The 25,250-nt window shown below is 39.2% G+C and overlaps 1 protein-coding gene across 4 annotated transcripts in view; it reads left to right on the top strand.

The window, feature by feature from the left end:
- Window positions 1-17,338, top strand: part of ATRNL1 (attractin like 1) — a 662,687-nt gene extending 645,349 nt beyond the window's left edge. For all 4 annotated transcript variants that reach the window (XM_075611983.1, XM_075611984.1, XM_075611985.1 and 1 more), the window contains one exon: window positions 14,445-17,338. In XM_075611983.1, the coding sequence (XP_075468098.1) occupies window positions 14,445-14,569 (125 nt within the window). In that variant the 3' untranslated portion in view covers window positions 14,570-17,338. The remainder of the gene's footprint in view (window positions 1-14,444) is intronic.
- Window positions 17,339-25,250: the final 7,912 nt, after the last annotated feature.

Genomic DNA, 25,250 nt, shown 5'->3' on the forward strand with positions numbered 1-25,250 from the left:
GTAGAAGATCATGTGACCAGGCAGTCACTAGATACAATTGGTGCAGTGCTAGAGAGGGGGCAGGGCTCAAAAAGGGGTGTGCCAGAGCCTGTTTCAGAAGAGGAAAGTAAATGATTGCGATAGAAACAAAAAATGCTTGTTACATTATAATACATAAAAATGTCATGTAGCATTTAATTAAAAAAAAAAAACTCAAAGTATTTTCTCATAGTACAAAACTGATTTATTAAAAAAAAAAAACCACATGTAGGACATTTCTTGGTCTGCAGCTTTAAGAGACAGAGGCTCTTTCAAAACAGTAATCTTTTTCATGTCATGTCAGTCTGCATTGTATTCCAGCAGGATCCCTGAGTTCTGGCGTGTTAGTGGGTCATTCTTACAGATAATCACGTATAATATATGTGTTCTGTGCATGGGAATGCAGGGGGGATTGTGAAGCAAGTTTGTATAATTACTTTTATCTTTGGTTCAAACTTCTTTATAAATGGCACTGGTGGAACACACGGTCCTACACAATGGTACTCAACATTCCTGTGGCTTCTAAGCCTCCGATATCTGTGGGAGGGAGAAGGATAGAGGCACGAAGAAAAGAAGCAGACAAGACATATTTTTAGAGTTACAATGTATTGATTAATGAGAGCAGAGTGGAAAAAAGTGGGCAGAAAAATAATATAGTGCAGTAAAAACTGAAAGTTCTAGTTGTAAAAAAAGGAAAGAAGGCTTTTAACAGTAGAGATCTGTCCTTGTTCTCCTCTAGAGGCAATCCAAGTATCTTAAAAAATGTTTTTGTTTGTTTTAATATATGCAACATTTGATTACCTTTATTGAAAACTAATTACCTAAGCTGCCGATTGATTGGTTCTCCCGTGATCGATCAACAAAATCCTGTTTCCCAGGGTTCACTAAATGGCTGCCTTTCAATTTCAATCAATCCTTCAGTCAGGGTAACTCAGCAGCTACAATGTATTCTTATATTACTACAGTAACATTATGTAATGTTACAGTTTGCAGCTCAAACGGCTGGGAATATCGACAACAAATGATCACAAACAGGAAACTGTTGCAAAGATCTTGCACTGCTGGGGAGGTGGGTTAAACCTGCTAAAGAAATCAAAAGATATTTAAAACCAGAGACAGAACATGAAACACAGACAGAGCTCAGTGCTACATCCATTGCCACAAATACACGGTACAGTGCCTATATATATATATATATATATATATATATATATATATATATAAGACTAACAAAAATAAGCAGCGCCTAAAAAGGATATTAATAGTGAATAAATAAGTTTATGTGATATTAATGCCACAATGACGTATTAAATGTGTAAGTGCCTGTGCATAAAACAAATGGAATATTGAATAAAAATGAATAAATAACCTAAAAATAACACAATATAATAATATTCAAAAAGTGAAGTGAAAACCAGTCCTTTAGAAAATAGTTCATCAATGAAAATGGTGACGTGGGTAGAAGGGGTCTCCGGCTGCTCTCAAAATGAATAACCACATCCTATGGAATCTGTAGAAGTGAGAGAGGAGAGAGCGCACGCCCCATAGTATAAAACTGTATATTTAATGATGGCAAAGAGGAGGGAAGGGAAAGAAATACACTCACAAGGGTACAAATTTTAAAAGCATTTCGTGATAATATCACCACCATCCGGTATCTGTATTTCGATCAAACGTCCGTCAGTCTCTAGGAGGTGAAGGAACCGTGATTATCAGGATGTTCAGGGCGTGAAGAAAGTATCAGCGAAATCGTGCCAGAATCCCAGAAAATCCCTTTATATATAGGCACATTGAGCTTCAATCAGACTTAGAACTATGCAACTAATTTTGACAGATTTATTATAAATCATTCTTCCTGGTAATGTATAGGTTATTAACAATTTTTATATATATATATATATATAGGCACTGTACCGTGTATTTGTGTCAATGGATGTAGCACTGAGCTCTGTCTGTGTTTCATGTTCTGTCTCTGGTTTTAAATATATATTGCCATGCTCAGTAGCACTCCTGTTTGACACTTATATGCATATATATATATGTTGTGGGTATTCTGGGGGTTCAATATGAGCTTATAGGGGTTCTGTATGTTTTGAAATCAAAAGATACTCAGTATATTAAAACTCATTAAAAAATGTCATTAAGAATTGAATTTTAAAAATAAAAAAGTTAGTCAATAGTATCTAATACTACAGAACTGATTATTTATTTTTTAATGCAGGATATTGCATGGATCGCTCCTTTAAAGTTCTCATGAATATTTGGAGTAGTTTGTAAAGATAATGAGACGGTGCGTTTATCTGCATGTCTTCCAAAGGTCCCCAATCCCACTTCTTCGCCCTCATTGTCACGTCTCGATGAATACAAATCGTAAAAAGATTCTGAATATTTACATGAAAATGAAGTAAATCAGTAAAGCAGGAAAAGTCTGTCAATTTGTTATGCAATAATATGCAAAATTCTTTTATTGTTACAAACTTTTGCAACAGCAAAATATTGCTCCCCTCGTATGAGCACTGCCCTCTTTCTGAGTAATATTTGTTCTCGGTGGGTTTTGGTGAAGTATTTATTCTTGCCACTTTTTCACCAGCCACGAATGTCCAAACTGCCCTCGATCTCAAAGGTGCGTGACTGTTTTTCCACATCTGACCTATGTGTCTCGTGTTTAATATTGTGAGAGCACGAATTTATGCAATGCAGCTGCAGAAAGAATCTGTGCCTTTCGAAATCATCGTACTGCAATAGTTTGCCATATAAATTGTTTTCATAAGTCCAATTTTAATACCACAACATATTACAACACAACATATTACAACACAGCATCTAGCCAGTGGGAAAAGTTGTGCGTAATTTACAATATATTTTGTGATGGAGTGAAGGGAAGTGCTGTTTTTTTGTTTTGTTTTTAGCGGTTCCAGTCAATGTTTGGTCAGCAAGGCGCTCCATAACATTGCTTTAACCCTTCACTGCCAGAGGGAGCTGCAGCACAATGGCAGTGAAGGGATTCATCAAAAAGTGAGCAAAAAGATGTCCTAAAGCAGAGGTTTTCAGCCTCCAGTCCTCAAACCACCCCCAACAGGTCAGGTTTTTAGCATATCCCTGCTTCATCACAGGTGGCGCAATCAGTTGCTCAGTCTTTTGACTGCACCACCTGTGCTGAAGCAGGGATATCCTGAAAACCGGACCTGTTGGGAGGTCTTGAGGAGTGGAGTTAAGAACCCCTGTCCTAAAGTATGACTACTCTCAGGGCGGTGTAGAAATGTGTAAAATAAATAAATAATGTTTTTAAAAAATATTACAAATTTGAAGAAAAAAAATTACTTTACAGAAATAAAGACACAGCTTACATAATACTGGGTCATTTTCTGTCTCCTAAGTGCTCCCCTTCTGAGCCCGACAAATAAAATAACAGATGCTGGTGGATATGAAGCACTATGGTTTTACCACCGCTGTCCTGCAGAGTGGACACTAATAATTATTGGTCTTTAACATTTACTGGGTAGTAGTTAGTTTCTTCCCTTCTTGGAGTTACTATAGCAACAGAACCCAAAAATGTATAGCATCTGTACACTGATAATGCCATTGTAATGGTGACATTTGCAGCCTGGTATAAAGGAGCATGATCACCAGGGAAAAGCATGTGCAGATCATGTCATTTATAGGGGTAATAAAAGGTTATGTAATGGCATCCTTCTTGCTTACTTAGCAGTAACAGTTACACGCCTGGTTCCAATAAACTGAACTGATTAGACCTATGTTGGAGATGTTTGTTTGGCAGGTTGTATTCACAACATGTACCTCTCAATTATTTATATTCTATCATTAAGAGTTTCGCTAAAAAAGCCTTTTCAAGTTTGGTACATCTGATGCCGGTTTTCTGGAGCTGGTGTAATTAAAGCAGCTTTTCCCTAAATGGACATTATATATATATATAAATATATATATAAATATATATATATATATATATATATATATATATATATATATATATATATAAAATAGAATTTACCAGATTGGAGTCCGGAAAAAACGAGACAGCACACAGTCCAGTAGTTCCAATAAAGCTGTATTCAGAGTAACATGGCACCACTCCAACGTTTCGATCACCCAAGCGTGACCTTCCTCAGGGACGTGCCTGAGGAAGGTCACGCTTGGGTGATCGAAACGTTGGAGTGGTGCCATGTTACTCTGAATACAGCTTTATTGGAACTACTGGACTGTGTGCTGTCTCGTTTTTTCCGGACTCCAATCTGGTAAATTCTACTTTTTACATGTGCATATGGGACAAGCATCAGCAATTTTTCATTTGTTTACAGTGTGCCAACTGAGTGTGATTTTTTCATATATATATATATATATATATATATATATATATATATATATATATATATATATATATATATATATATATATGTATGTATCTTCCCTGAACCAGGGGGTCCCCATGACCTCATCCCCCAGATACTTTTAGTTTTTATCTGGTTTTGTCGCCAAAAAAGTGCTACAAATATGGCAGCCAGTCTACAAACATAGCTGCGGGGTAACCAATGGCTTTTCTTTTGGCCGACATTTTGTATCTGGTGGGCACATATTCTTCTCACTGCCAGATTTGGGAGGTCCCCGGACATCACGGAACCATTGTTTCAGGTATAAAGCAATAAGCCAAATGAAATGCTGCTTTAACAGAAACTCAGGACAGCAAGTATATTCTAACTCCTATTTAACCACTCAAACAACACCGCTGGATACATAATACACTATTACAAGAGACGCATGTACAAAATAAAACTTACACGGGTCCAATGGCTTCTTCTGATAATTAATGAGCGGATGCTCCAAAAGCCGTCAGTAGGTTGTGATACAGAAATTCCCTTTTAAAACAGTATTGCCATATTCTTTTGATCAAAATGCAAACTTTGTAAAGCATGTGTTCAACTCCGATATACCCAAAAGAGCATCCAGTAACCTATATGCAAATAAGGTACACTTTCTGCATTAGGGCCCAAGGTACACAACGAAAGCTAAATGTTATTTCATTCGTTGACTGCAACCAGCGTAATCCCACAGTGAACTACCCGGAGTGCATTTTATGGCTTACTCCCAGTTCCTAAGAGGGGAATTGTCCAAAATATGACATTTTAGTGTAGTGATTGGGTACGAAAAGTGTGAGTCCCCATTGAAACTCATGGAGCTATTGGCCATGGCTGTGAGTAAGGACCTCAATTAAGATTCACTTGAAAGGAGTGATACTTATGTCAGGGCATCGGTATAGTGAAGGGGTTATCAACTCCAGTCCTCAAGATCCCCCCAACAGGTCAGGTTTTTAGAATATCACTGCTTTAGCAAAGGTGGCTCAATCAGTCCCTGCTTCAGCACAGGTGCCTCAGTCTTTGACTGAGCCACCTGTGCTGAAGCTGGGCTATCCTTAAAACCTGTCTTGCTGGGGAGCTTTGAGGACTTGTGTTGTGAACCCCATGCTATAGTGGTAGCTTGTCTGCTACATAGAAAAGATGTGACTGAGCAGGTGGGGTTCAGCCTTTGTTTCATGCCCAAATCATTTCATTCTGTCCTCTCCAGCAGTGAGAAGGGGAAAAATTTCTGCTAGGGATATTTGTCATTGAAATCTGATTACTACAGAATAAAACTGGAGCTATTAAAGGTTTAGAAGAACTACAAACACACGCAGTAAAATGCAGACAGATAGTAAATGAGACTGTAAAACATTTGAGTACAGCAAACAGTTTATAGAGATTATTCAGGCTTTTGTTAGCAGTCTGTGCTATTCAGTACCGATCCATGCTCTGTTCCCCTAACTGCACTTAACCCTCCAATTAACCTTTCATGCTTAATGAAGCTGTTTGCTGGTATATTAAAATATATAGCACCGCCTGCTTAAACACAGACTGCTAGGCTCTGTCTTTGTGCATACAGGCCTTCTAGGCATTTATTCAAATATACAATTAAAGTGCTGTGTTTGTATAGTAGGAAGAGATTTTCTTTCCAAAGCAATCTCATTCCGATGTGCTGTATTTTATTATTGTACTTATTAATTGTTCTGCATAATGGTAAAAACCACACACCAGTAATTTTATGATTAGGCTGTTAGTGCTTGAGCGGGCTGCTCTCAACATTTCATTTCCATTAGACAAAACCAAAAAGATATGGTATGTTGCTTAACGTGGTAGAGAATTTTGTCAAAAATCTTGAGGTTTTTTTATTGCTTGTATTGTATCTAAAACACACATAAAACTATGTATGGAAATGTATATATATATATATTTGTAAAACCGACCCTCATTTTCAAAAGGTAAAGTATAAAAGGAATATTTTGCCCCTGCCAGAGTGTCTTGAAATGACAGTATTTGCAATCTGTCCCATTGCAGCTCTTTCACAGCGGCGATAAATGTGCAGTATTTGTACTGCATCCTCTATAGTATTTTGATGTAAATTCTGCTTGCCTGCAGAGCGTGTGCAGCGTCTTGGCATGGTAAATGAATTTCCTTTAGACCACCAGTCTGAAATAATGAATTGTACTCCTACATAATTGTATTGCTTTGATAACAAGGAGCTGTTCTGTGCTTGGAGAGCACAATAAGTGGATTTTAGTAAATGATTTGTGTGACGCTTTGAGGAATGATCTTCTGGTGTCACCCTGTTTTAATGGGACTCATCACGGCAGGACAGCATATATTCATTGGTATATTGCCCCTTTCCATGAAGCGGTGGTGCTTTTACGTAGGCACTGCAGTGAATCATAACTAGAACACAAACGCCTTCTTGTTTCTCTGCACGGTGAACTCATCAGTGCAGCGTGTGGCTGGGGCTTTGCTCAGCTTTACATTTAGAATCGCCCTCTGTAATCACTTTCCCCATATTGTTCTTGGTTTCTCATTTATGCTGCTGTGCTAATTTGAAATGTATGAACTTGTCCAACTTCACTTCGCTGGTGTTTCGCTGCAAGTTCTCAAAAAGTTCGAACAATTTGTTCAATAGAACTTTTTAACCAAATGGAAACAAAATTCTTCATTTCAAACAGAATTTGGGATTTTCACCACAGAAGAATACCGTATACGTGGAAATGAGGCCCAAATCCACATAAGGTCACGAAGCTTTAGCACGCCGTGGGAATAATAATAAATAATAAATGGGAATAAAGACCTGCTAAAGGTTAGCACCATTTAGTGGATCTTGGCCAGAGTCCAATTTAGTAGATTACCCATTGACTTATTGTACTGTATATACCAAAATACGTATCCGTACAACACATGCAAAGATACCTGTGAAACACACCTGAGATACCATAAAAACAATTATATTTGCAAATTCAAATTAGTTCATTTGCATATTTAAATTAACTTATTTTTCCATGTATCCCAGGTGTGGTCATGGGTATCTCTCCACATGTTGTATAGATACGTGTTTTGGGAAGTATTTAACGTTTTGGAGATTTTTTTTAACTTGGCAACCTATTTTTAAAGCTTTTTGGTGGGGCTCTCTCACCTCCCACCCCCCACTTTTACCTTTCACCTCCCACCCCCCTCTCTCACCTCCCACCCCCCTATCTTTCACCTTCCAGACCCCTCTCACCTTTCACCTCCCACTCCCCTCTCTCACCTCCCACCACCCTCTCTCACTCTTTCTCACCGTCTCCTGCAAAACCCATATGTTTGGCTGTGGAGATTTTTAACTGGCGAACTCCTTACAAACTTTTTAAAGTTCCTTTTTTTAAAGTTTGCCAAAATGGTACATTTGACCAGGTTCACAAACAAAGGCAAAAAGTTTGCACATCTGTAGTTTGAATTTTAGTTAGTATTTTCCTCGTGTTTGGCAAACATTATTGGAGCTATGATTCAAGCAGACAGTATTAATGTAACACAGCCCCAAGCCTTACTAATAGTGTGTCATTTAGCATTTGTGTCAAATGTAATAAACATTTTAGTTACATATTGACCCAAACGAACAGAGCAGCCAGTTTCTGTTGCATATAAAAGCTACATGCTAAAATGGGCAAAATTTATTTTATGTTATGGAATACTGCCAGTGTGTAAAAGTTGGAATAAAGTCGTTTTCTACATTGACATTAAAGCTGCAGACCAAGCAATATCCTAAATGTGTTTTTTTTTTTTTTTTAAATAAATCAGTTCTGTAATATGAGAAAATACTAGTAGCATTTTTCTTATCAACTCGGAATTACATTTTTAATGTATTATAACGTAACAAGCATTTTTGTTTCTATAGCAACCATTTACAAAGTCACATCCCCTTCCTCTTCTGATACAGGCTCTGGCACACCCCTTTTGAGCCATGCCCTCTCTCTAGCAGTGCACCAATTGTATCTAGTGGCTGCATGGTCACATGATCTTCCCCACAGAACTTTGCATCTATGGTCCTCTTCTGCTGCACTGACCATTTAGTGAACCCCCGAGCGGAATCGTCGCCGATTGATCACACGAGAACGGATTGATCGGCAACTTGGCTAATTACTTATCATTGTGTGGATTGTATTGATGCACATATTAAAGAGGGGAAAAAATAAAAAGCACAGCTTGGACTGCTACTTTGAGAGACATATTCAAATTAATTGTTTCAAATGATTTTTAATGCCAAAATCGCACCACTTCTTAAGTACTATAGTTGTGAGAAAAACAATTCCGGAAGAAAACGGCAGTAGGGTCTCCATTGCACTCAGGAACAGAATATCATAGTCTTGCTTACATTCTAAAAAAGGTTTTATTGCAGAAAAGTGCTCAACATTTTAGGACAAAGGGCCCCTTCGTCAGGTGAACTAGATGAAGGGCCCCTACTGCCCCAAAACGTTGGGCACTTTTCTGCAATCATTTATTTTTCATTTTTTAGAATGACAGCATGACATGATATTCTGTTCCTGAGTGTAACGGAGACTCTACTGCCGGTTTCTATATGTAGCAGTCCACCTCCTTACCTCTGGTGAGGGAGAACTGTTGCAATGTTTGCCGGAGCGCCTCGCAGATCGGGAGTGTGGGGGCGGCTATGTTGGGTGTTGCATATGCACAGACGGAGAGGTGCACATGCACCAAGAGAGAATTGTGGCGACCATCTTGGATGGCTCCGCAAGACACCGCGTGGGACTACAAGTCCCAGGATCCTCTGGGAGGGAAACACCACATGGGGAGTTCCAGCCAATACGGCTCGAGCTAGAGCAGAGCAACAGTATATCCTTGGAGTGCAGGGAACACACGCTTCAGTCGGACGGAGGGCAGCAAGAGGGTAGGTAGTGTCCAGGAAGCAGTGCTTCCTGGACTAGGCCTAGTCTTGCCCCTTAGGCACCAGCTAGGCCCTGAGTCACTCCAGAAAAGTGTTGTAGGGAAGACCCCTGATAGGGATGCTTCCCCGTTAGTGGTACGAGTGCTGCTGCACCAGTGACTGAACGGCCACGCAGTGTACTGTGGTCTGGGACCAGGCCACAGGCCCATAGACTGTTTAGGTTAGACCCTCCAGCAGGAACTTGCCCCACAAGGTGGATCTGGACAGATAAGGAGTGAGGGGATTGGTGTCGGAGGCCCAACGTCGTGGGACCTGACTGATCCTTTGACCAATGGCGACAGCTGGATACAGGAGTGCCCAGGGAGGTATATAAGTGCACCAACAATTCACACGGGGTAACGCTACCTCACACTTTGGGTGGGACTGTTCTATGGACACCGGGTGTTTAGGTGCCTAGGGCACCCTCAGTACTTTGGGGGAACCACACCAGGATGTTGGGTATTGTGTTTGGGTATTGCATTGTGATATTGTATTGTGGGTGTGTTATTGTTATAGTGTGAGTAGTAAAGAAATTATAATATATTCAGTTGCATAGTGGTTATTGAGTCCTATGTGGGACCATCCCGTCCTGCTGGGATCCCTCATAGGTGGAGGCGCTGCACCTAACAGAAAGAGATCAACCCCAGGCTCCCAGAAGCGGCGGCTTAGGCCTCCTGCACGCCAACAGGTGCAGCTGCATGCGTAGTTTCCCTTAGTCATAGAGAAAAGGGGCTACATATAGTATCACTTATGTGTAACTGGATTGACACAAAGCGCTTCCTGCTTGCCCTGAACAAGAAACAACAGTCAATGGGAGTGCATCTACCCCTGTTCACTTGTTGCTATTACAATGACTGTATTTGCAATGTCTTGGTTTGCATTCGACTAGTCAAGGAAGTAAAGACATCTGATATGTGAGTGATGTGAGAAGGAGTTAACACTGCATGAAGTATCAAGGGATGTATCCAATTCTGTCACTCTGTCCCTCAAGTTTTCTGTTTTCCATTTCATGTAAACTCTTGACAGGTCCAATGGTAATTGAGTTTAAAACTCCATAGCACAGATAACGCATTTTGACATGAGGTAAAAGCTTGACCAAAAAGCCAGTTAAGCCCATGGTATTTTTGGTTGTTTCCAGGAGAGCGTTGAACACAATGTGAAAGCGAATCTTCCTCTTCTATTTGCGTCATTTGTGGTAGCAAGGCCAGACGTCTGGTGGCAATCTGATGCTGGTATTGAATGGGTTAACCCATGGGTAGACAACTCCAGTCCTCACGGGCCACCAACTGGCCAGGTATTCGGGATATCCCTGGTTCAGCACAGGTGACACAGTCAGAAAGACTGAGCCACCTGTGCTGAAGCAGGGATATCCATAAAACCTGAGCTGCCGGTGGCCCCTGGGTTAACAGGTCAGCAGATCAGAAGGGAAATGTAGTACAAAAAGGCTACAGAATAGAGCCTGCAGTCCGTCCTGACAACACAACAAACGATAACATAAATGGGTTGTAGTTATACACACACGCATTTGTTTTTTGTAATTCAGTAACATACAATATCTGTACTAGCATTTAATATTTTTTCCTGGAGTGCTTTGATCTGCCGAGTCAGGACAACTAAAATAAAAAATCAGCAGTTCTGTTACATGTGGCTTTTCATTTCCAACATTAATCAGAACAGAAATCGTTTTGTGTTTCCTAAATGGATGAAGTATACTCTCCGAACATGCAGTCATTTGATCCCACACTGGTGCTTTGCAAGACCAATTAATCAATGGCAATTTTATGATCTGCTGCTCCTTAATTAGTCTTACATATTGTATAACACAAAGATTGTGTTACATGTGAAGCTAAAAGCACATTTACTGCACACGTGGAATTTGCTGTTTGTGCATTCTCATTGATAATGTCTGTATTAAAGGAGCAATCCAAGCCTGCGATTGTTTTTGCAATTTTTATATAGAATTGAAGTAGGGTCTCGGGAGCTGAACCACATTAATTTCAGCTCCAGGGAAACCCTGCTTCCGGAGACACTTACCTCTGCACTGGGTGCCGGTAGCTGTTCCGGCTGAGCAAGCAGGACTTTAAAGTTTAAAGCTCTCACGTTACATGGGCCAATAGGAAGCCACAGCAATGATGTCACGGCTTCCTATTGGTCCGCAGGACGCAAAATCTTTGAACAGAGGACATATTGTGATCCCTGGTAGCCAAGGAGAGCTGGTACCGGCACCTAATTCGGAGGTAAGTATCTCCGAAATCATGGGGTACCTGAGCTGAAATTAACAGGGTTCAGCTCCAGAGACCCCGTGCTTCAATCCTATACATATATATTAAAAAAAGAATTTGCAAAAAAATTGGCAGGCTTCTCTTTAAATACGATTAAGATACCGTGTGTTGGAGCTGCAGTATAATGGCAGCACTAATCCATGTATCACTGTGTATACATGTTCTATATATAAAAATGCTTTTAGGCATGATATCTAAACTCCAAAAAACACAACATATACCATGGATTGTACAATACATATCACTTTCCTCAGGCTCTTGTAGCAGTGATTAAACCAAAAACCGCTGCAGCAGAACAGCTGAAACCGTTTCACCACAGCATCTTAGTGCAGGGGTCTTAACTCAAATTCTCTAGACCCTCCAACAAGTCAAGTTTACAGGATATCCCTGTTTCAGCACAAGTGGGTCAATCAGTCCCTGTTTCAGCACAGGTGGCTCAATTTTTGACAGATCCATTGATTGAGCCACCTGTGCTGAAGCTGAGATATCTTTAAAACTCCTGTCGTCTTAGTGTATTATCATCATTCTGACATAATAAAATGCAAAGAGGTTAGCACCTTCGGAGTTTCCGTCCTGCCACAACCTTCCTACAGGGAGGATATGCATGTTTGCGTTTAGAACATTGCACTGCCACTTTCTGTTTCACCTTGTAGCAGTGAGCAGCATAGATTTTATTTATACGGAAAGTAAAAATAGGGCCCCAAAGCAAACACAAATATTTTTCCAAAATGCGAGACCACTGGAAAACTTTGCGAAACAATATAGGATTCTGAAAAAAAATAATATTTTACTTATGTGTGTGTGTGTTTTTGGATAGATAGATTTTGACGATGTATTAAGTCTTTTCCTGATGTGTGCGTGTATTGTATGTACAGTAAATTGGGCTGTAAGTCTTGCGAGGAGTATGTCAACAATGTAACAAAATAAATGGAGTTATGCCCCAATTATTGTATGGCGTGTTTCAATTTGTCACTTTTCAATCAGGACCTTATGACAGGCTCTCACTTGGGCCTGCTTTAACTCTCATTGTATTTAATGCTTTCCCTTGGCTCCGGGTTATTGCGCCTGCCTTTTACTTTCATTGCATGAAAGGTTTTCACAGGACTCCAGATTTCTGAGATGGCTTCAACACCCACTGCAGTAAGTTCAGGAAAATTGCTCATTTAGTAGGCTAAAGCATAATTTGAGACATAATGGGGGCACTCGCAACCCCTTACCAATTCTGCCTGTACATACAGTACTCCCTAATTTAGCTTTTGTTTGACTATCAAGGACAGTTCAAACCATTTCTCTCCCCTTCTTCACATCTGACTTAATAAGGGTGTTGAGCCCTAAATAATTATATACTCAATTTCAGAAGTTTCCAACTCGAGTTCTGACGGACCACTAACAGTGCAGGATTTAAGACTATCGTCTCATTAGCACAAGTGGCCCAATCATTTTGACTGAAGCACCTGTGCTCAAGCAGGGGTATACTTGAGCCCTGTACCGTTAGTGGTCCCTGAGGACTGGATTTGGGAACCTCTGCTCTATTTCATCAAAAGGAACAGGCAAAGTCAACACATTTTGTCTAGGCTCCTCAATAAAGTTTTTCATTTAATCATTTCTCGAGTACACAATCTGTTTATAAAACAAGACTTGTTTAATGTTCTGAGCCATTTGCTAATATGTGGGTATATTTCAGTAGTATCGTCCTGTTACTCATCCTCCTCAATCCAATGTGTGCAATGATTCTGATCAAATCCCAGCACTTCTCCTATTTTAATGCACAGTCCTAATTACATTTAATTGGAGACACTTAGCCTCTGGAAGACTCAGACATGTGTGTAGCCTTTGAGAAATGGAATAAAAGAACACGGTCTTTAGTACTTGAACTTAAGAACATTAATTGCAGGGACATTATTCATGTTACAATATACTAATTCATGCTACAATAATGATAGAGAGGGCGAGGGAAGGAAAGTCATATATAGTAGCATACCCATTAACTCATCTCGCAAAACACTCAAAATCTTTTACAAAATGTAATCACCAAGTAAAAGTGGGGGAGTGAAAGAGTCCTATTGCGTAGAGAACCCATTGACTGTATACCTCCCAAAACACTAATCTATACAGTATGTGGAGAGATACCTGTAAACAACCTTGAGATACTTGGGAAATAATCTATTCATTTAAATGAGCTTATTTACATATTCATGTTAGCCATTTCCCCAGGGTATCTCTTTATAGTGTTATATAGAGCAGGGGTGCACAAACTTTTGGCCCTGTGTCCCCCTGCCTGCTCTGCCCCAGTGCTCACGCCCCCCCCCCTAAACTGGTATCCAGTGTCAAATGATGCAGCGGGGTCATGTGACGTGTTGTGACCCCACGGTGTCATTTGACACTGCGTTGCCATCGCCCAAAGCCGTCGAAGAGCAGGTGAGTAACAGAGGCCTCGCACGCTCCCTGGCATTTCGTTTTAATAGCCGCGCACCCCTGATATAGATTACTGTTTTGGGGGGTATACAAGTCCATGCATATTCTCTCCTTTCCTCCAAAACCCATACGTCAGGCTGTGGAGGTTCTGTGGAATTCATTACCCATGGAGACTGTGGTGGCAGATACAGTAGATATGTTCAAAAAAAGTTGGGCACCTTTTTTTTTTTTTTTTTAAAGAAAGGTCAGGTATATACAGTAGGGATATTGATAAAGTGGTGAAGCAGAGACTGATTGAGCCACCTGTGCTGAAGCAAGTATATCCTGAAAACCTGACCTGTTGGGGGCTTGAGGACTGGAGTTGAGCCCCCCTGTTGTAGAGTAATAATTACAATTTAAGGTATATGTGGCTAATTCCGATTTCTTTTTGTTTTTTTTTATATACAGGTCTTGCTATTGCAAGTGCGTTGATAGACATATCCCAGCAAAAGCCAATGGACTGCAAGGATAAAAGTTCAGGGGTTCGAAATCGGAAGCAGCATCCTCCCACCAGACAAGGAACTTGTGTTTGAAACAGCCAATAAACTGACGATTTTAACAATATATATTTTTTCTTTTCCCTTAACGGCTTCCATTGAAAGCTCTAACACGCCCTAACTTATTATGGAGGCATATCTACAGATGGAGATACGGGAAGTGCTGTCCGATTTCCGTGTCTGTGACCTGCAAGAAGCCACAAGGGGAAGAACCATTGCATGAAAATGTGGAGTGGCCAATGGCATTCCATAGAAGGAGTGAAGAGAATAAATCCTTGCTTTGACCATGTTTTCATGATGCAACTTGAATCGGGGAAAACACATTGGTTTTTTGGATGGCTGCTAAAAGGGTTAAAAGACTATTAAAGAGCATTGAATTTATTTTACCTGTAAATATCATGTGAAAAAAAATAATCCCTTTTATGGGTTAGTGTAACAGGAGTATGCAGCATGAGTTTAATCAGTAATGATTAAAAGGACTTCTGTTGAACATATCAGAGGTTTTATACTTTACATTAGGGGACCTTTAGGGACTTAGGCACTATTTAGCTATTTTAAAGGATATCAGCTTGGATCTTAAAAGGGACACAGCCATTGCGCCAAATGTAAATGATTCGTCAGTTAAATCGACAAGACCAGAAAATCTACAAGTAACAGAGCCACAAGATATCAAAATATGTACTTGTCCAACGATTTTGGAGGCCATTAAATCAAATATTTCCCAAGAATACCCATTGGGGAAAGTCTACCAATTATTATAAGGAACCACCCCCTGGCTTTTTCAAATGGTGTGCTGCAGTAGAACCCAACACACTGATGTGGGACATCTGAAACGAGCATGGCATTTGGCATCAGATTGGTACATAACCTTCAGTTGTATAGAGATTTGACATAAATCATGCAGTATTATGGGTTTTTTTCTTAGCTGATTGATTAACTTATGAATTTATGGAAAGGGACGTACGTTTTTACCTAACAAAAATGAGGTTAAGCGCTTGGTTTAGTCCTTACCTGCATCAGTCCCACGATTAGGAATGCAGTGAAGAACGCACCCGTACCCATTCTACTGTTTCAGTAGAAAACAAAAAACTTCACCGAATCTTCTTCACACAACAAAGCAGACTGACTTTTCTTTCTCTCTTCAAAATTCATGATTGTAATTTCATCAGCAATCCTGAGGTTTCTTGTTTTCTTTTATATAGTAGTTTCACTGGTGCTGTTAAATATACATTGCATTGTGTCATAAAATAGGAATCATATATCAACTTATAGAGGATATGAATGGAAAATGCCAGTATGTGATTTAACTGGTTTTCTTCTGTAACCTTAAATTCTATAGATCATTTTGTTCTATTTTAAGGCGCTTTGTGTTACCAGAGGCACCCCTTCATATGAGTGAAATTGTGTATTGCCACAGGAATATACCTTGTGTAATACTGTTTGCTTAAATGATATAATATCTGAATCAGGAGTATAAACGAAGGCTAGCAGTTTCCATTGGTCCCACTGGTGCATATCCAGGAGCTGCTGTGTATAAATGCCAAGGTTGTGAAAGAGCTAAAGCAGGAGAGGCCAACTCCAGTCCTCAGGGGCCACCAACAGTTCAGGTTTTCAGGATATCAAAGACTGAGCCACTGATTGAGTCACCTGTGCTGAAGCAGGGATATCCAGAAAACTTGACCTGTTGGTGGCCCTTGAGGACTGAAGTCAGCCTCCCCTGAGCCAAAGCAATTAACACCAAAAGAAGACAAGCCTTTTGTATCAGAGAAGTAGTAAATATCAAAGGCATATACAAAAATAAGATAAGTGATGTTTTGCTACTATGTCTGTGTTCCATTTTCCTTTGACTCCCAGAGGAATGTGATTTTTTTCTTACTGTTTACAGTGGACTTTGTAGGTAAATGCATGCCACGGTGGTGCAATGGAGTAATATATATATATATATATATATATTTCTTTTCTTTTATCAGTTTAAGTGTTTTATTTTGTAATTCAGTTCATACATGAAAATATTCAGCTTTGTTTTGCTGAAAATGGAATGTACAAAAGTATATATATAGAACACGATGTACAGTTTGTAACTATGTCATATACAGGATTCTTTAGGTGGCATTTGGTCAGAAATGCACCATTATGAAAATAAAATGTGTTTTTATAGGGAAAACATATGCAACTCCCTAACGTCAGGCTAAATGGTTTCAACTTTTTATGAGGCAGAGAAGAATTTTGGTACTAAGATCTTTGTCACCCACATTGGATTTAATTGGCAATGTTAGGGTTTAACCTGTCTTTGACATGTGAATTATATAAAACAAGGAATACACTGACAAAATAAACAATCTTTGATGCCTGATTTATTCTGTTTTAAGATTCCCTTTACATATGGTGCCATAACGTTTGAACATATTATAAAAACTCAGCATGATTAATACCCATTTTTGGTGGGCTCAATGTGACCAAATGTGTGTGCCAGGTATATCCCCAAATATTCTCTTTATTAATATGAATCCCTAAGGGGGTCATTTGAATTGCAACGAAGCGACTGTTCAAACCATCCTTATTGAACCCTGTGTGGATTTTCGGCCGAAAACAACTTAGACGGCCACTTTGGCACATATAGAATAAGGGTCCTATAGAGAATCAAGGTTCCTGTCTTTCTGTCACTAATCCAGAATGTAATTAAGGACTGTAAGTGATAACACTTTCTATGCACATTTGAAACGTTCGGAAGTTCTGCAAATTCTGGTTTTTGTTATATAATATCTTTTTGTCATACTGTATTATGTGATTAAAGTTCACTTATGATGATGCCATTTTTCAAATTCCTAAAAATACAATATCAGGCATCACATATAAAACAAAAAATAATAATTGTGTGTGTGTATATAATGTATATATATATATATGTATGTGTATTTATGTATATATCAAATGGAAATATTACTGTATGCTCATTTGCATGTCTTAGACAGGTCTGCAATCCTGCCTTTCACCATTATCACCCAGCAAACAGTGCTTCCACTGCAGCAAGGGATTCTGGGAAATGACATGCAAAGCCATGTATGTATGTGTGTAGGTACTGTTGTCACTAGCTACCAAGCAAGGGTTCTAGTTTGCTATTAAAAAAAAATCCCAATAGGCAGAACCGAGTGCAAACGTTGCACTCACAGATATGTACATTCTCATACTCAGACTGGTAATGAAATAATCCTCCTGAATTAGAGTGTCAATAAGTATTGCAATGTATAAAAATGTTGTCAGAAAGTGGGAACTTTTTTCTGTTTTACGGTTAAGCTGACAATTTCAACTTCAAACTATAAAATACCACCACTTCACCTGCAAAAGCATTTTTTGGCAGCCATTATATAATGTAAAAATTAATTTGAGTGGGTTATGGTTACATTATTTTGTATCATCTGCATTGCTGATATTAAATATACCAAAGTGCCACTAGCCACTGAAAAATGATCAAACTAGCAAAAAAAACACAACAGGAGGGCTTTTCGTGCAGTAGAATAAACTCAATTTTGTCAAAACCACTTTTGGGGTGATCTTAATGCTGAATGCCTTTTTAGGTAAACACAATTTAAAAAGCAGCAAAGGAAACGTCAAAGGATTTCCTCCTTCACTTCTGTTAAACTATCAAACGGTGAATAATAAATTAACTTGCAAGCTTCAGATAATTACTGGTAGATCCAGCTCTGTCAAAAAAAAAGAAGAAATTTCTCCACTGTTAGAACTTATCAATGCTTTTATGAAATGACGAGAGACATGATTGGTATGCTCTAATTATCTTATACGCCCAACTACCAAGGCAGAACATTCCTTTTTTAGATAGTAGTAACAAAGGAGGAGAGGGAGTAGGGGGTATGATACCTTTTATCGGACCAACAAGTAGTTGATCTTTTTAACCTCTCAGGGTCGGGGTAAGACCTGATGAAGGACCCTGAGAGTTTCGAAAGCTTGTAACATATCAACTACTTGTTGGTCCAATAAAAGGTATCATACCCCATACTCCCTCTCCCTCCTTTGTTACTACATGGAAGAAAGGACAAACAGAGCTAGCCAATATTCTTGGCTTTTTTTTAGATATGTTACAGATCCCCTGTACACTGCATCTAATAAACATTGTCTTGCCTGAACACTGCCTTTTTTGCTCATGAAACTTGCATTTCAAAAGGCAACTACAATACACTTTTCAACCATAATGGAAGTTCACATGTATAACCATTATAAATTACTAAACCGTTCTTCTAAATTATGAAATAATAGCAAGTTAGTAAAGCTACCGGAAGATTGACATGGTAATTATTTGCAGTGTTTTACCAATATTATATAAAGCATTTAGAAACGAGGGGAGGGTCTGTTTTAAACCATCATTGATGTTTAAAGGATGTACATTGTTAGTGTTTTCTGATGCATTTGCATATACTGTTACGTCACACTTCATGAACATGCCATTAAAATCTGTGATGTTTAAATGTATAATGTATAATACGTAGGTGAGCTTACAGGAAAACTTTGGAAGTGTCACAAGGTCAGACCTGCACAATAGAGGAATCTTTTGATGTCATGTTAATTATGAGCTTAGAACACATCTGTATCGGTACCAGTGTTTTCACTACAAGCAAACGCACAGGCCCAACATTCAGTGTCCTCTGTTGAAGGTGCTTTGGAAGATCACTTGAACCATGTGTCTGAAAATGTATGTGTATCAGGCTGAAAATTATTCTGACGATTATTTGTATGTAATTGATTACCAAGCTCTGTTGAGCATTCTAACTCCATGACCCTTTCATTAAGCCTTGTTGCTCTGATTGGATTGGAATACTGTTTTGTGTTTGTTGGGAAAACATGAATAAAATAGCTGACCTTTTTCAAACCAGTTCCATGCTTGGGAACCTGGCTAGTCTAGGCGGCTTATAAAATGAAAACAAACTCCCATTCAAGTCAACCACAGTTCCGCATTCGATCACTTCAAAGCTTACGACTTAGCTCCTCAGAAAGGCAAATTGAATTTAAGATAACCATTACTGGTCTAGGCAACAATAGTTCTTCAAGGCTAACGGGTGACCAAGTTTTTCTTCCATTTTGATTGGATCATCCAATCTATCTTTTCTGCCTTTTCCTGATGTCACTTATCTTTATGAATATTGATAATGTAACAAATTCCTATGCCTATTAAGTGGGTCAGTTTGTTTTCTAAGCAGAGCTGTGCCCCTGATCATTTTTTTCCCTAGAGTAAAACTGTCTCTTTGAAGGTTCTGCTATCATATTCTGGACCAGCACAATATTTTTAAGTACCATTATAACAGTGTTATTACCGAACACGCTATATGAAACAGTAATAGTCTGTGCTTTTAATATTCATCTTTAAATATAACCACCACTTTAGGGGAGGATCAAATGTGAGAACAGCAGTGAAATAATGTTTATTGTATATTGTATATAATGTAACTGCTCAATTTCTAAAGGTCTTAAATTGTTCTTTGTTAATCTTTGTTTCTTGGCAACTAATTCCTCATGAAATACGGTAATGAGAATCGGATTAGTCACCCGTGTCAAACGTGCTCTACGTTCAACAGACTCATGAGTGCAAGACCATACATATCAAATAAACCCTATGGATAAGAACCATATCTTTTTGCTTATTTTAACTCCTATTACGAGACCACAAGACAGAATGACTACAACTGTACCAAGATTCTGAAATGTCCTAGAGACCAGAGGTGCTCAATTCCAGTCCTCAAGACACCCCATCATGTCAGGTTTTCAGTATATCCCAGCTTCAGCACAGGTGGCCACTGATTGAGCCACCTGTGCTGAAGCAGGACTAGAGTTTAGCACCACTGATTTAGATATATGGTAAAGTTGTATTCAACATCAAACATTGTGGGTAGCATTCTGAACCAAAGATGTTTCAAAGGGTTCTTAAACATACTTTAGTTAGTATTGTTGCACTGTGAACAAAATCTACTGGTTAATTGAAGTTATCTTTGTTCAATAATATGCCTGATATTTCTGCACCCATGAATGGCCATATTAATTTGATAACGTAGAATGTCCATATGTTACAGCACTTATAATACCACTGGGGTAAAAATGCTATTTTGTATATGTCTGGATAATAGGGATAGTCATGAATGTGTCCTATTGGGCCTCCCAAGAGCAAATATTACCTTAATTACATAACAAAAGCAACAACAACATAAACATATACATAAAACACATATGCTTGGTGCATACAGACATGAGAGCACATAATACTATGTTAGTAGTTAATGAGGTTATTCTACATTTTGTAGTTGGGACATACCTATGAAAAAATGCTAACAACATTATTTAATATTACTCGGTCTTTAGCAGTTATTTATTGTTGTCACAGAATATTTGACACCTTAATAACCTATACAAATCTAGCTTTGTATTCTCGCATCATATTGTGTCTGAGGGGTATAATGTCTTCTCTTTAATCATTAAAGATTAAAGGCCACCAACAGGTCCTCAAGGGCCACCAACAGGCCAGGTTTTATAGATATCCCTGCTTTAGCACAGGTGGCTCAATCAGTGGCTCAATCTTCAATTGAGCCACTGATTGAGCCACGTGTGCTGAAGCAAGGATACCCTGAAAAGCCGGCCTGTTGGTGGCCCTTGAGGACTGTTTGGAGACCCCTGCTTTAATGAGTGTTTGCATTTTTGTGTGTGGCTAATCCAGGCCTAAACAGGTACACACTTTTTCCAGTTGTCCATTAATCCCTTCTTTGATCTTGCTATTTCACTACAGTATATTGTGATCAATGGATTGTACTTAAACCACTATGGATTATTGTACATTAATGAATTGAGTGTTACGTTTACTTTTTCATTGAAAGTTTCCATGAAAGTTTGTGTATTTTCTGTTAAAGGTCTATTTTAATCGTTACATTTTTGCATTGTCATGTTTACAATGTAAAGTTCTTATAGCTGTTGATGACATAACTAACATATTTTCCTCAAAAGTGTTTCTATTTGTATGAATAAAATGGCTGGTAACATGTTCTGTCAATGCTGAGTGTGTATAGTGTAGATACATTGTAACCCCTGATGAAGCTCTCCGGATGGTATTCACATGCTAACAAGGACACTAACGGTCACTCATTTCACAGGATGTTTTGGTAAATATGAACCGCTGTATATGAATCGTTATTCGCACATGTGCAAATGTAGTACGAGGGAATGCGTTTTGACTGCATTCAATTGATGTGTCAAATAATCCACAAATGCACTGTAAAACACAAACAAAAGTCAGTCAGGAGAACCAACTTGGGAACATCACCATACAGAGCTGTGAGTAAAGCAATAGACACTAATTGGATCTTTTCAATGGCAATCCTATTCTGGCACGTCAGCATGTCACACACACATTACATTTTACAATTACCAGTAGAAGACCTCTCTTAAGTCCCTGTGGTACAAGTTTTCCAAAATGACGGGTACTTTAGAAGTTATGGCTCTGGAATTTTCTGAGCAAAAGATTTTTTAGAAGTCTGTTGGGAATGGTTACACTCCAGCTCTGGCTTGTCCTGTGGACCCCACATTGGGGAACCATATTTTAATTCTGCCAGTAGGTCAGGGAACGCTTAAAGTTATTATTTGACTATTTAGCAAGCATCACAAATTACTCATGCTAAGTAAGGGCTGTTCTATACAGCATGCGGCCGTGTGACCGCGCGTTCCTATGCGAACGCGCGTGCACGTGCCGCATGCTTTACATGTATATAGAGCCGGGAGCTGCAGGTTAGTGTATATGTGTGTGTATGTGTGAGTATATGTGTGTGCATGGGTTGTGTGAGTGACAGTAAGTCCTAGATAGATTTTTTTTTAAGAAAAAAAACGTTTAATAAATATTTTTTTGTTTTGTTTTACAATCCTTGACCCACACACACACACATTCATACAAACACGCATACTGTACATACATACATAAACACATATACATACATTTGAGCGCAGGCAGCGGCGCGAAAAGATTAATTTCTTCATCTTCACCGCTGTCTGTCGGCTCCCCTCTCCCTGCCGTGCGCGGCCCTTCTATAGAAAGGCTAACTAACGTCAGCCAACCAAAAATCCGCGCACGCACGGCGTAGCACGCGCCCGGCAGTTTGTGCATGTGCTTTCATCTCATTGCTGCTCAAGCCAATAAGCTGTTCAGGCAGTGGCTTGGGAAGAGAGATTTGTTGAGGCATTATTGTAAGTTATCACAAAGTTTAGAACATGCTTTACATCTCCATCAACAAAGAGAAGTCACCGAAAGGTGATAAATATACTTTAAGAAACACACTTAGCAACGCACTACACCAGCTCACATTGAAGTATCAATATTTGTATAAAATCTTGGTGCAGATTGTGGTAGCTTAATAGTTAACTCATTGTCCCAGTGCCTATACTAAAAAGTACAGTTCCAAAGTACGGGGAAACGGTTTCAGGCGAGGAGAATCCTGCTTGCGAGCCAATGCAACATAGACAAACACATTCCTCAAAGTGCAGGTCTCCTCTAGGACAGAGGTACAAAGTGCATCTCTACTCACACGTTCAAAATGCAATTCTTCATTTATTGTAACAGCCAAAAACAGGAGAAACAAAGTTTCAGGTCCCAAATGGACCTTTCACCTGAACGGTCCATATGGGAACTGAAACGTTGTTTCTTCTCTGTTCTTGGCTTGTTACAAGTTCACAATGCAATTCTTCATTTATTGTAAGTAGAGATGTACTTTGTACCTCTGTCCTAGAGGAGACCTACATTTTGAGGAATTTGTTTGTCTACCAAAAAGTACACACAAGGCTGCGCTTATAGTGCCGGCGATGGTGACGTCACGCTGCGGTTGTTGGAAAAATTGACTTGACTTCCAGCGATCACGACCAAGCCGCCTCGCCGCTTCTACTATAAGCGTACGCGACAGCGGCAATACATTTGTTTTGTAGCGTCACCGGCACTATAAGCGCAGCACCTTTATGTACAAGTGTGCAAAGATTTAAATAAACCTGTAGCTGGAATTACTCGTAAACATGATTATCCTCATTTGGTGTCATTGAATTGAGTGTTGGCTTGTATACATAAATACATTATTTTGAATTGAAAATGCTTGTTGATGAGCTTAAGAGAAATTACCTATTTATATTTGCAACTTAACTGCGGGTCAAGGTTATGGTAATTAGAGACATCTATAGTAAACGTGACTTAATACTGTGAAAAAAATGTGACCAATCTGCTGGAACCGTTGTTATTGTCTCAGCGAATACAGTTCTTATGCTGCACACGTTAGCACAGTGACATTCGCTTTGATGGGAAAAGAAATTAAATTACATAGAACAACAAGGAAACCGGAAAATAGAGTTGTGACGCAATGGAAACTAGAACTCCAGAACACCTTAAGAATATTATGAGATTCTGATTAAAAACGAAGAAAACCCACATTTACTAATCTGCACTAGCTGATTAGTGCGCAATAATGACAGGGAAGTGACTATAATTGGCAAGCTAAGCCATCAGCAAAATGACATGGACAAGATACCAAATTTGTTTAGAGTATGCAAAATAATATGAAGTCGCTGATCTACATCTGGGGTGGTCAACTCCAGTCCTCAAGGGCCACCAACACGCCTGGTATTAGGGATATCCCTGCTTCAGCACAGGTGGCTCAGTCATTCTAACTCGGCCACTGATTGAGTCACTGGTGCTGAAGCAGGGCTATCCTTGAAATCTGACCTGTTGATGGCCCTTGAGGAATGGAGTTGGCCACTATTGATCTACATCATGTACAATGAGCCCCAATTTCAAACTCAATACAATTCATGTGTACAATATTTACACTCTTCACTTGGTTGACAGAAGTCTCCAAGAGGAACAACTCGTGATTTGGTCCATCTAATGCAAATACAAATACCACTTGTGAGCACAATCACATGCCTCAGACAGGTCTGCAACCCTGCCTTTCACCATTATCTCTGAGCATACAGTGCTTCCACTGCAGCTAGGGATTCTGGGAAATTACATGCAAATGAGCATACAGACAATCTAATGCAAATTACAAACAGCAGATGGTACAAAATAGCTAATTTTTTGATAATGAATTTTACTAAGTACTTTAATCCTTTGCATTTTAATCCTTGAAATAATATCTACCGGTATATAAGAACTCAAATTAGTCATTTTCAGGACACAGGTCCAGAATTTTTTTAGCTTTATCTGGATTTTTAGTTTTGTTTCACAAGGGGGAATAGAAATGTAAACATTGATCAATTACTACTTTTAAGCTATTTTTCACTGGAGTCCTTTAAGTGGATATTAGATTAAAGTGGTTAATGAGGGGAAATTAAAATGATTTACAAGTCAGTGTGCAGCCAAGGAAAGAGGAAATGTTTACTCCTGTATGTTCAGTAACTACTTCATGCAAGACAGAGCCAAACATATAATACAGTACCAGGTCATTTTGTCTGCATGTAAGAGCATCAATTAAGACCCTTTCCAATGTTATTTGGCTGCCAGGTTGCATGCAGTGGTCAACCGTATTAGTTACTGTAGTCACTGTTCATCTTAGTTGCTCAAGTACAGGAGCAGCCATCTCCAGTCCTCAAGGGCCACCAACAGGTCAGGTTTTAAGGATATCTCTGCTTCAGCACAGGTGGCTGAATCAGTGGCTGTGTCAAAATGACTGAGCCACCTGTGCTGAAGCAGGGA

The sequence above is a fragment of the Ascaphus truei genome, chromosome 8 (assembly GCF_040206685.1).
Source record: "Ascaphus truei isolate aAscTru1 chromosome 8, aAscTru1.hap1, whole genome shotgun sequence".
Lineage (NCBI taxonomy): Eukaryota > Metazoa > Chordata > Amphibia > Anura > Ascaphidae > Ascaphus > Ascaphus truei.